We start from the raw sequence: 12,563 nt of genomic DNA on the forward strand, positions 1-12,563 counted from the left end.
AACGGTGAAAAGACAGAGGAGAGCGGTGAGAAAAGGAGGGGGAAGTGGGCGGGGACACAGGGGACGCAGCGGCAGGGGAAAAGACAAAGAGGAGAACGGTGAAAAGACCAAGAGGAGAACGGTGAAAAGACAAAGAGGAGAACAGTGAGAAAAGGAGGGGGAGGTGGGAGGGGCCGCAGCGGCAGGGGAAAAGACAAAGAGGAGAATGGTGAGGAGAACGGTGAGAAAAGGAGGGGGGAGGCGGGAGTGGCCGCAGGGGATGCAGCGGCAGGGGAAAAGACAAAGAGGAGAACATTGAAAAGACAAAGAGGAGAACAGTGAGAAAAGGAGGGGGGAGGCGGGAGGGGACGCAGGGGACGCAGCTGCAGGGGAAAAGACAAAGAGGAGAACGGTGAGGATGGCGCTGGGTGGCGGACCGGGGAGCGACCTACCTGCCTGCATAAACATAGGTGCCATATAAATCATTACTTGTGTAAATACACACAGATACCTGACATTCTTACAGTGCATGCACAACTCTTAAATAGGGGAATGAACAAAGTTCAAAACATGCCTCTAATACGTTTTTTGAAGTGCTTGTGAATAGGAAGTTGTGCACCTCTGTTTCCTTCCATGCATTTGCATCTAGGTGTTTGGCTCGAGTTGGCTCCCAGCCAAGATGACACGTCAACAACAGAAGGGCTGATGGCCTTTTGAAAGCCTTTGTTTTTGGCCCAGGTGGAACTTGAAATAAGAAAGCCCTTTCCACCTGTAGGTTGCTGCTCTGAACAAATGGAATTCAGGAAAAATGTGGATGCTGCTGAATTGTGTCCTTTTGTGGGAAAATTACACCAGGACACATTCAGTATATTTCCCAGCATCTGGCATTTCCCAGACTAGGCCTAGAAAAATAGCTGCCAGAATTGGGATCCCCTGAGTTTCCCCCACTTTCCAGTGCATGAGAGGCAGTTGAGGGTGAGGCACAGTAGTTTTTGCAGTTGGTGAATGTTTTGATACTGACTCATATTTTTCAGCTTAGCTGTCAACCTAATAGTTGCATTATGGACTTTTTGAAGCCTATCCAAACATGCTAATAGGCAAGTGCACTGCTGTTTTTGTGGTAGTGAAATTGCCCTCCAACAAAAGTATTGCAAAGCGTAGGAAAAGCTGATGGCAAGGATACACTGAGACAAGTATGCATCGTCTAGGTCTATTGAAGCCAGGAAGTCTCCAGGAGCCGTAACTAAAACGATCTCTTGCCATAGCGCAATATGAAACGAGATGTGCTGGGTGAAAAAAATGACAATTGGATGATAACTACCCCCTGGGTTGAGTAACCAACCATAATTTAGAGTACACCACCGAACAACATTTTTCTGTGGAACAATAACAGTGTCCATCTTCTCTATGGAGTCCTTGAGCCATGGAGCTGTCCACGTCTCTTTAGGCACCTGTAGGCATACGCATCATGTACCTTCAAGTCTAGAAGAATGTTGGAAAAAGTCCAACACTAAACCTTCCCAACATCCATGCACCTGTGACAATCGTTCCATACAGCCTAAAGGTGCCTCTCTATTGAAAAGAGCAACTGGGAGTGAGTTAGGTGACGTAGTGTTACAAAAACATTGTCTCTGTCTTCGGTTGCTATAGAAATTACTTCTCTGAGTGAGAGGCTCAACTACCTCTTAGGTCGATGCCTGGAAGGTAATGACCCTAGTGAGTGAATTGTGGGGCATATTTAGAACACGGGGGTGCGTTCCATCCCCTACAGCTTAGACCAACACGGTGCCATGACTTCTGCATCTAGCTTCTCCAACTCTTCCATCTTCTCACCACACACCTTCTGGACAAGGAAAAGAAGCTTGAGCAGGAAGACTCTTTCGAGAAGAACTGCCCTTCCATGAGACACAGCCTTTACTATGCATATGCCTCCATTTCGTGCCGCAAGCTGGCGGTCCAGGTTTCTCATGTTTAACCCATTCTTTGAATATGAAAGCATGGATGCTAGGCAACAGAATCTGATCACATACACAAACATACAATATTAAAACCCAATGTTTGCATTTAAGAAATGTTGTGCGTGTAATATGTCTTCTGTAGCTTTTAGGTTGTGAGAAGTTGACCTTTATTTCTAAAATACATACAAGCACCAAACAGCCTCACCCTGGTCAGCAACAGCTGACTCCTTCAGCATCCCCCCAAATGTGGGTCCCATGCTCCCTGTACCACTGGAACCAAGCTGCACTAAACTGAGGAGGCCTAGCTAAACCAAAAACGTATTGGGTTGCTTGTCTTCCAGTTCAGAATTGGCATCGCAGTTTAGGCTGTACTGTTCCTATTGGAGCAGGATTAAGACTGATTTGCATATGGCTGTCTAAAAAAAAAACATTAGCTTGGAATGCAGATTGCCAGTGCTTAGACTTTTTGCGCGCTTTTCTCTCGTCATTTTCCGTGTGTTTGAACTTTCGGAATCCCCACACCATAAAGTTCCACTCTACAGTTGCAATACAGGATTGTAGACGATAGTTCTAACTCATCACGAAAATAAAGCACACGTTTACTTTACCCGGAAGAATTTCAGAATACGGCGACGCCCACACTGGTCGGTCGCTCGCTCCCTCTCTAGTCTCCCTCTCTTCTGCCTTATGAGAACTAAATATAGACCCACCACTAGAGGTCGCACTATCCTCACAGTTGTTTCGTTTCACACTTATACAGCAGCAGCGCAGTTAATCTCGTATAAAAAAATAATTTAACTTCTCGGTGATGGTGATGGTTATTTTTTTTTTTTTGGCAACTTGAGGTCAAGTCGCCCTGGCTATTTCGAGGCTGTGACAGATATTTTATTACAGAGCTAGCAGGCCTGTATTAAAGCCACTGCACCAATTTACCAATATTGAAAGCCTAATCGGAGGTTGCCTCTGCTACATCCTCCGGGCAAGCACGCATGCGCACGAATTCCTTTGCGGAGTGTGTGCCAGCTACCCTAGATTGTTAATTTATAAACGTGCTACATTGACCTGCATAGGAGTCACATGGAATTATGTACTTCCTCGGTAAATGGCTCCAGCCCTCGATGGCCGGGGTTAGCTATTACTCTGTGGCATTATTTTAATAGGATATGACCCAGTTGGAGGCTGAGAAGGTGTAACCGATGTGTGGAAAAGGTGACGCCCATCCTAGAAGATGTTAATTCGGCAGTGTTGTAGTAAACTATTGTAGTACTTTATTCGCCCATCCATCTATTCATTTAGAAATCGGTCGTTAAATGGCAAGGAATATTTTTATTTGGCTCGCTTAGAGCACCTGCGTCAGAAATATGAATAACATAAAGGGGCGGGTTATAAGCTTGTTTGTGTACATTGTAACCATCAGGACAAAGTGTGATAAAAAATAAAAAAAAGGGTTCCAATCAGCCGAATAGCATCCCGGGTTAAATAGAGCCATGCAGAGCTCCGGGAAGGCCATAGTTGTGAAAGATTCAGTGTTGTTAGCGTCATCCCACAGCTTTCTATCAGAGACTTGGTTCTAACCGCCTGCTTTCTGTATATAGCGGAGTTGATACAGAGGGAGATCAAGTGTTTTTTTTTCTCCCCAGAACGTTAAGTGCGTTTTTCCAAGTAAACACCCTGGGAATGGAACAGCAGATGTCCTGGTCTCACAGACAACCTACCCAGCCCTCTGCTACACACCGAGGGAAAACCAAGGCCAACCGCCTACCTGCTCATCCCTCCATTCTAGCTTGAACCCCCACCATCATCAAGCACCATCCTCCATATAACCCACAAAATCCCCCCCCCCCCCCCCGAACCACCCCCTACGCCCTGCTGCCACAGCAACCACTCTACCAGCACACCACCACAGACCACCCTGTCTACAAGCAGCACCAACCCCGGCATCGCTGTTGGCAGCGCAGGCATTATAACCATCACACACCATGGCCCTTGTCTGCACACCCCGCCAGCAGCACCAGGGCGGGCCTGGGCGCCAGAGGGCGCGTGTGACTGGGGGGCTCAGGGCAGGCTTGGGCCGGGGAGGAGGGGCTGCCCTTTCTGTGCTGCGCCCGCACCGGGGTCACACGCCTGCTGTCACATTCTTCGCGCCCCGCGGGCACGGAAGGGTTAACCCCGTGCAGGGCTCCTCCTTTCACTTTTGTCGCACGGTGGACGGATCCAGTCGCCGGGGGAGTCTCGAGGAGACCGCTCGTCCCAGGGTTTCTGCGGTGGGGTGTCCCCATCTCCGGGGGTCGCCATCCCACCATGAAGAAGTGGCAGTCTCTCTTCCAGAAGACAGGTTCGCGGTCCAGCCTCAGGCTGTCCCAGGTGAGTGAGAGACTGAGTGGGTGACAGGGACAGACTCGCAAAGTGAGTCCGAGAGACATGCGCAGCATAAGAGATCTGAACTCTCGCAACCTCACAGAGCAAGATAGATGTACTCACCGGGACGCGCGCAACTTGGTGAGACGGCACATTAGGTACTCCTGGTACTCACCAGCGCTAAGTGAAGCAGGCACGGGTACTCCATTGAGCATGCTCTATTAGGCACACGTGCACCCCCTGAGGCACGCTCTCGTAGACTCTGAGACGCCCCCCCCCAGGCACCCTCTCACACCCCCAGAGGCGCACAATCTCACACCCCGGAGACACCCACTCGCACCCTGGAGGTACCCACTCGCACCCTCTGAGGCGCATTCTCCCAACCCCTGAGACACACTCACGCTACCTGAGCCCCCCCACCCCTCCCCCCAACACCCTGAAGCGGATCCGCGCACATCCCGGGGTCCCCACTCGCACCCCCTGAGCTGCACATCCACCCACATCCCGGAGGAACACTCTCACCCTGAGGCACACCCCACACTCTGGCGCGGACCCGCGCAGCCCCTGAGGCACACAACACTCCCACTTCACGGCACTCCTAATTCCTGAGAGAGAGACACTCGCGACCGTTCTGAGACACTCACATTGTCTCGTCGCCAAAAAAACACACTTCGGTAGAGGCAGTCATGGGCACACACTACAAACTGGCACCTTCGCGGAGATCTGTCCCTCCCCACGACATTCACCCGCAGAGACTGAGGCAGGGCGCCTGAGACCGAGGCTGAGAGAGACTGCAGGCGCAGGGAGGCGGGTGCCCTTTTCCGGACAGGCTGGGGCTCAGACCCGTCCTCGCCGTTCTTGGGGTACTTTGGGGCCTCAGCCGCCCTTCTTTCGGGTGATGTGACTGACCGTCTGTCCGTCCTTTCCAGGAGTGGGACTGGTCGGAACTAGGGGGTGAAGGGAGAGGGAGTAAGCGATAAAGAGTGAGAGGGGACAGGGTGAGCTACAGGCAAAGGTGGGAAAAGAGGCAGGACAAAATGTGCGGCGGAGAAGGGGCCTTGAGGCTGGAGGGAGTCGGGAACGAGACACGGTGGCGGACAAGATGCCAGCTCGGGAACGGCGAGAGTGAGACCCACGGGAAAGACGGAGTGAATGAGGGAGTAGATAAAGGGTGGCGGAGAAGAGAAAGATGTGTGGGGGGGGGGGGGGAGTTTTGTGGAAATTAAAACCCACAACGTGCTGGGAAAACGAAAAAGACAGAGCGGGAGAAAATACCACAAGAAAGTCAGCGAAACAGAGTAAAGGGGCTGCTCCTAGTTCAGGGGGCGGGGCAGCTATCAGTGCAGCGGTCTGAGGGGCCCTCTGCACCCTAATTATGGTTGCATTTCAGTACCTAGGCCGGGGGATTAAGGCCGCGGAGAGGGGTGCATTTTGCCTGCCCGCTCCAGGGCCGCTGACACGTTGCTTTAGGAAGGGAGCCGGGGGCCCCAATACAAGCGGGGAGCGCGTCACCTCCTCCACGGCTACATAGTAAGGTGAAACAATTGGGGGAACTGGGCTCTCGCGCCCTTGGCCTGGGTGTCACTGTACCTGCTACACGCTGACCGCTCTGAGCGTGAATGAGCGGAAACCCGAGGAGGTCAGGACAAGGCGGGAGAGGAGAAAGTAAGGGTTAAGGGGGGCAGGGGGGCGGTCGGACCGAGGAGAGAAGCGAGGAAGGAGAAATCGGCAGTGAGAGAGAGGAATCCGGGAGATGGAGGGGGGGGGGGTTGGGGGGGGGAGGCAACATGATACAGACAAGAGAGACAGAAAGGGGAACGAACGAACCGACCATAAAGGCGTGGAGTGGCACCCCCCACCCATCGCCTCCCATTCAAATCTCAGTCAAGAAAACCTACGATTGCATTTCACAGCGAGAGGAGCTGTCGCCCGACACCCCCGCGCCCTTTGACCCGCCCCTCCACTCCTTGCCGACATCTCACCTTGTCTAGTTGCATCCTCAGTTGCATACAAGTTTAACTTTCGGGAAATGAGTCTGATGGTTTTGTGTTCCGTGGAGTAGTTTTGACCCACTTTGTGCTACTACCCTTGTCTATGGTAATAACTGGTTTACAGCGCCTAAAACAGCTGGCATGGGGTGTGTGGCACTATGTAAAACACCTTATTCTTCTTAGTAGCAGTGATATTTTGGACGTGGGCGTCTTGTTCCCGTAGTAAAGATGAGTCCACGTTACACTCGCCGCACGCCCCTAGCAAGCCGTGAGTGTGTGGGGTCTCTAGCTCCTAGAGGGGCGCCTGCACCAGGGAGGAGGTAAAACAACGTAGCACAGCTAAGTTTATCAACGCAGTCGGTTTTCTCTGCCTAGAAAATGGGGGCTTGGAAAATACCCCCCTCTTTAGAATCCTTCTGGGGGATCTAGCGGGGGTCCAGGGCAGAGCATGTTGGTGGGTGGGGGGCGGGCTGGGGGGGGGGGGGGGAGGAGTTAAAATTCAGATGGGTAAAGTGACAGGTGTTAATCTCCACCGCTGTGATGGTGCCCGTGCCATGAACATCTGCAGTGACAGTAAACAAAACCATTCTCACCCCTTGAGGGACGCGGGGCATTTCCATTCACTGTGTTTTATGTCGAGGTGGCATTTGGGGCAAATAAACTCTCTTCCCTATGTAAGAGAAAGGGAGGGTCGTTGCCTTCATGCCATAAACCTGCCTCCCGCGCAGCTTGGCCATGAATAAAGGCCTCCCCGTGTGAGTAAGGCCTCCCCACTGAGTCGTATGGTCGGATGCTGGGAGCCCATTCACCTATGAGGCCTCTCTGCTGATAACTGGAAAATGTTTCTGCAGATGAGGCTATCCGACTATGCCGTGAACCACATCTGGAAACTGAGCTTTCTGGTGATGTTTACAGACTAGATGCGTCTCTGGTCAGTCTTCAGGGCGCCTTAAAGCATGACACCCCTCCTAAAACACGATCAACAGATTGTGAACTAAACAGTCCAAGATAGAGCTATAGAGGACTTGTCAGTGTGAGGAGCAGTGCTTCATTTGTAAATAAAAACGTGCCGGTGCCCAAAGCCCTCCTTTGAAACATGCGGCTGCTGCATATAAATGGCCATCTCGAGCCTCTTCAATTCATTTACAGCCACTCCCTACCCCTTCAGCTCACCCGTGCAGATTTCTGTTTTCTCCCTTTGTGACGCTTTTTCGTTTATCTCTTCCTCTACCTTTCCCATGTGTGTCTTTTGCTCGTAGTAAATGCCTGATGCAGAAAACTAAGTGCTAGCCCACAAAAATAAGTGCTGGTGCCCCACACCGGAAACCACTGCCTCAAATTAAGCACCGCTGATGAGGTTGGTACCTTTTCAGAGAAACGGAGCGAGAGGAGGGGCGAGAATACCTGTCATTCTTTAGCTTATAATAATTTACCGAAACTCTTCAGTAACATGTAAAATAAGATATCATACCTCTTGAGCACATTCAATTCTTAGCCACAAGTATAATTCGACACCATCTCATACTTTATATCTCTACTGAGCTTTCTTAATGAGCATCAGCACTCTACCAACACAGTAATAAAACCTTTACAGTACCAGTATGCCCCATATCAACCCATTAAAGCATGATACATTAGAAGCAATTCGTCTCTTTACTACAAATATATAATCTGCATCATATACATAGAACTGATAAAGAGAAAAAGATTAGATAAACAAAATTATCTTTCTGTTTCAGAAAAGTTGATTGAATATTTTTCAAGAAGCCTGTTACACCTTTTACCTTAAGCCGAATATTCTCCCTGCTAGCTAGGTGTAAAATTTCCTAAGTCCTTTTTTCTTCTTTGAGTCTGCTTCCCAACTTCCATTTTCAGGTTTTGCCTGCACAGCGCTTGCAAAATCTCTTTTATACCAAAAAAAGCTTAAAATGGAATCAGATACCACCAGCTACTTACCATTTGTTGGCTACAACATCTCTCTTGTTTTCTTGCTTCTTATTGATCAGAGCATCCCCTTCACATCAGCTTCCTCTTGAGGCTTTGTGTGCATCCCTGCCATGGTGCATGGACCAAGTACAGCTTCCTGTCGGCAGCCAGTGTACTTTCATTGGCCGCAGGCTCCTGCTGGCACTCTTACTTTTCTACATACATTCTTATAGAGCAGTGGTTCCCAACCTTTTAACTTCTGAGGACTCCCACTGAACCACTACTGGAAACAGTGGACCCCCAAACAACTTTTACAATTTAAATTTCAAACCTTAAAACAGTAATTCACAAAAAGTACACAAACAACTATACACTAAACAAATACTCAAGTTACTAAAACTATAATTATTTTATATTGATAAAAATATGCAAAAATCTAAGAGGTTTGACGCTGCATCTTGACAACTAACTTCTCAATATGTGGGTTCATTTAGGAGCGCAGACTCATCAGGTCAGATTCTACATTTCCTAAGTGACTTCTGTTTTTACTTTTTAGGTACATAAGATCAGAGAAAACATTTTCATATGAATATGTGTTGGGGAAAGGAAGTAAAGCCATAATGGCCTCTCATCTCTACATAGCCTCACATTGCTATGCACATAAAATACTGTTCTTTGCCTGATACACATTTTTTGCAGCAGGCATAGTAACCGTCTGAACTACCTTAGATGAGTCAAAATTGCCACTAGACAAAACTCCTGTCTCTCTCTCTCTCCAGCAGGTAAATTAATCTCCAGAGTTATCTTGACGCTTTTATCTTTGCCGAAATCTACTCTATGTACAATGAACTTTGCAGTGCTTTTAAAACTGCTGCACAAAGGAAGTAATAAATATAAACACACACACATGTATTTCTGTGGAGAGACCTTAGCTGGAGAATTGCCTTCCTGCTGGTCCAGGCCTGCGGACCCCTCAGAGAATGTGTCATGGATCTTTGGGGAGCCGCGGACCACAGTTTGGGAACCGCTGTTCTAGAGTACAGGAGTCTGCAGTCCCTCTCCCTCACCCCCACCCTCCTCCTGCTGCTACTGCTCTCCCCTTGTGTTATTTTCCCCGCTCTCTTCCCATGGTTGTTGTTTCTCCCCCTCAAACCCTCCAGCTGCCCGTGGTGTGTTCTCCACTTTCCCACCACCCTCCTCCTGCTGTCTGTGGTTTGTTTCCCGGCCCCCTACCCCCTTGTGGTTTGTTGCCCACATAACAGCTTTCTCATGTTTTGTTGCTGTGCAACATAGTTTAAAGGGGGGGTGGGGAGAGCGCTATGACATGGTCAATGCTGGCTGTGTTATAGGGCTTTTTTTATTTTCAGCAATGTTGCACAGCAGCTCGTGATGCTGTGCAACATGTGAAAAGCATTGACAAAGCAAATGAATCTCCCATAGGCAAAATCTGTCAGGTTTTCCATGCTTGTTCTTAATTATTCTTTAGCCCAGGAAAAAATGGATTTTAATCAAGAACTTATTTTCTGGTGTAATCATGTCTTCAACATAGCAGGACAATAACTCTTCTTGGTAGACCTACCAGAAAATAAAAAGAAATAAGCAAATGGCTAAATTGTGGGGCGTTAGCCTAGAACAATGACACTTAAACAAGGCATGGGGGCTGCACAAGGCCCTCCCGACCTTTACATGCAGCCCCCTGACAACAGCAGCACTGGGCTGTTGTTTTCTCCACTCAGCACTAACACTCGGAAAGAAGTTACACAGGAAAGCCTTTAAAGATTAATTGAAGTTAAAGAAAGGAAGTAACTTGGTTATCCTGCACCCCTAATTTTAAAAAACCTTTATTTTTAAAGACATCTTGCAGCAAAAGTGTAATAATATAAGATCTCTTTAAAAGTCAGTCTATTTCATTAACATACAGAGCCGTTTCATCTTAGTACATCACATTATATCAGTGCATTCAGAAGTATTTTTTTTTTTAACAATCATTTTCAAACATGATTTTACAAACATTCAGACTTTTCCCCTCCCTGATAATAATGTCTATAGTGAACTAAGATGCAAGCCAGTTGTTAAATGCACTCTTTTCGCTGGTTACCTATTCTACAAGAAAAACATTATAGTTCATAAAATAAAACACAGGAGAAGGTTTTGTACAATGCACATCCAGAAGCCATGTATTGCAACATACTTTTATATGTGATGATAAAGAAAAAGGAGGAAAAGTGAAATTAAACAATTACCCAGGATCACACAATTCAGTAAAGAGGGGAAGCTGAGATTATTCCCATGTTTGCTGATTTCACATAGTCAAAATCAGCCACTGGATGTAAATGCCTCGCTTTCCTTTCCCCCATCTTACCGGCACCGCCCGACTACACTCCCAATCCCGATCGCCACCCTGCTGGCATCAATGTGGCCCTTGGTCACATCACAGATAAAACCCCTTTGGCCCCTGGGAAAATGTTTGAGAGTACCCCTGGCCGAGAACACACACTTCAAAGGGACAAAGTTATCAAGTTTAGCACCCTTGCAGGAAATTTGGTCCCCCAGAACAGAAATGTGGAGGTACTTCACAATGATGAGAGGAATGGAGAGTTCTTTTGATAGGACCATAGAAATAGTTAGGATAACAGTCTTTCATTAGTAACATTTTCAATGATTGCAAAAATGGGTGAACACCTCCGCCTTATCTAAGGAACGGCAGCAGACAATATTTTTCTATATGAAAAAAATGTAGACTAGACTGGGAAGGGAGCTACGTTTAGCACGCCCTTTCCCTCTGAGTTACCGTATTAGCAGAAATTCCTAAGGTTAATACGAACATAGCACATAGCCTGATGCAACAGAAAATTTGTATGACAAAATACTTGTCAACAGTTACCATTCATGTGCTGAAATTGCTGAATAATGACAACTGCTGGAGATGCAAATATGAGAAAGGGAACTTAACCCATTTGTTTGACATATCAGACTACTGTAGAATTTGGGATAGAATATTTGTTAGAAACCTAGAGGATTGCAGGCACAATGGCACCAAGAGGCAAACTCCTAACTCTGTTCTGTTATCTAAAAGTTGATGTCTGTGATTGTTAAACATCTTTGAGAGATGTTTGTGGCTCTCATGCCTCCTCCTGCACCATGAATGTTACCTCTGAAGCCAATGCGTCTCTCTTGGCCTTCTCTTCTGCAGAAGAAAAATTTGTTCTAGACATTCTCTCCTGCATTAAGTCAGGATCTCCCTTGGATCCCTGCTCCACTAAATACTGGAAACTTCAGTCTTCTTTCATCGCTCCGGTCTTACATTACTGTTCAATCAGTCCCTTGTTGATGGCATGGTACCTTACTCCTGGAAGTTTGTTTTTTGTCTTTCTACAGCTTAAAAATAGTTTGCAGATGAGAAGGTCCTAGCAAATTCCAGGTCAGTTTTGCTGCTTCCAGCTCCACCAAAAATTATAAGATCCTATGTAAATCTGCCCTCTCTTCTTATCTGGCAGCCTCTAAATTCTTTGGCGCACATCATTCTGGTTTCTGGCCATTTTTCAGTATGGGATTAGTCCTAATGTCTATATTTAAATGAACTTTGACTTATCCTAGATTTAGGTAACTCTTGTCCTGCTGGATCTGTCAGCAGCCTTCAACATGATCTCCCACCCCATCCTTATTTCTAGGCTATCGGGAAAATGTGGTGGCAGGCAGAGCCCTGACTGGTTTGGTCCTTTCTCTACAATTGTTCCCAGACTGTTAGACCTGACAGCCTTAGGGTGGTCACCCCTAACTTTTTGCCTGCCTCCCTCCACTTTTGAGATACTGTTTTTGCTGGTTTTTAGGCTCTGTGTACTTTACCACTGCTAACCAGTGCTAAAGTGCATATGATCTCTCCCTTTAAACATGGTAACATTGGATCACACCCAATTGGGCTATTTAATTTACTTATAAGTCCCTAGTAGAGTGTACTATATGTGCCAGGGCCTGTAGATTAAAAACTACTAGTGGGCCTGCAGCACTGATTATGCCACCCACTTCAGTAGCCCGATAACCTTGTCTCAGGCCTGCCATTGCAAGGCCTGGGTGTGCAGTTTCACTGCCAATTTGACTTGGCATTTAAAAGTACTCGCCAAGCCTAAAATTCCCCTTTTTCTACATATGTCACCCCTAAGGTGTTCCTTAGGTAACCCCTAGAGCAGGGTGCTCTGTAGGTAAAAGGCAGGCCATGTACCTGTGCAGTTTACATGTCCTGGTAGTGTAAAACACCTAAATTCGTTTTTACACTACTTGGAGGCCTGCTCCCTTCGGGCTACCCTCATACATTGTTGAGAGTGGTAGCTGCTGATTTGAAAGGAGTAGGAAG

General features: G+C 47.6%; 1 protein-coding gene across 2 annotated transcripts in view; it reads left to right on the top strand.

Moving 5' to 3' along the window:
- ANKRD35 (ankyrin repeat domain 35) overlaps nucleotides 1-12,563 on the top strand; it is a 436,761-nt gene that overhangs the window by 229,897 nt on the left and 194,301 nt on the right. The window contains exon 1 of one of the 2 annotated variants that reach the window (XM_069217935.1): nucleotides 4,118-4,301. The exons of the other annotated variant lie outside the window; for it this stretch is intronic. Within the exon in view, the coding sequence (XP_069074036.1) occupies nucleotides 4,239-4,301 (63 nt within the window). The 5' untranslated portion in view covers nucleotides 4,118-4,238. Of the gene's footprint in view, nucleotides 1-4,117; nucleotides 4,302-12,563 lie in introns of those variants that run through there. 2 annotated transcript variants of the gene reach the window in all.

Source organism: Pleurodeles waltl, chromosome 12 (assembly GCF_031143425.1).
Source record: "Pleurodeles waltl isolate 20211129_DDA chromosome 12, aPleWal1.hap1.20221129, whole genome shotgun sequence".
Classification (NCBI taxonomy): Eukaryota; Metazoa; Chordata; class Amphibia; order Caudata; family Salamandridae; genus Pleurodeles; species Pleurodeles waltl.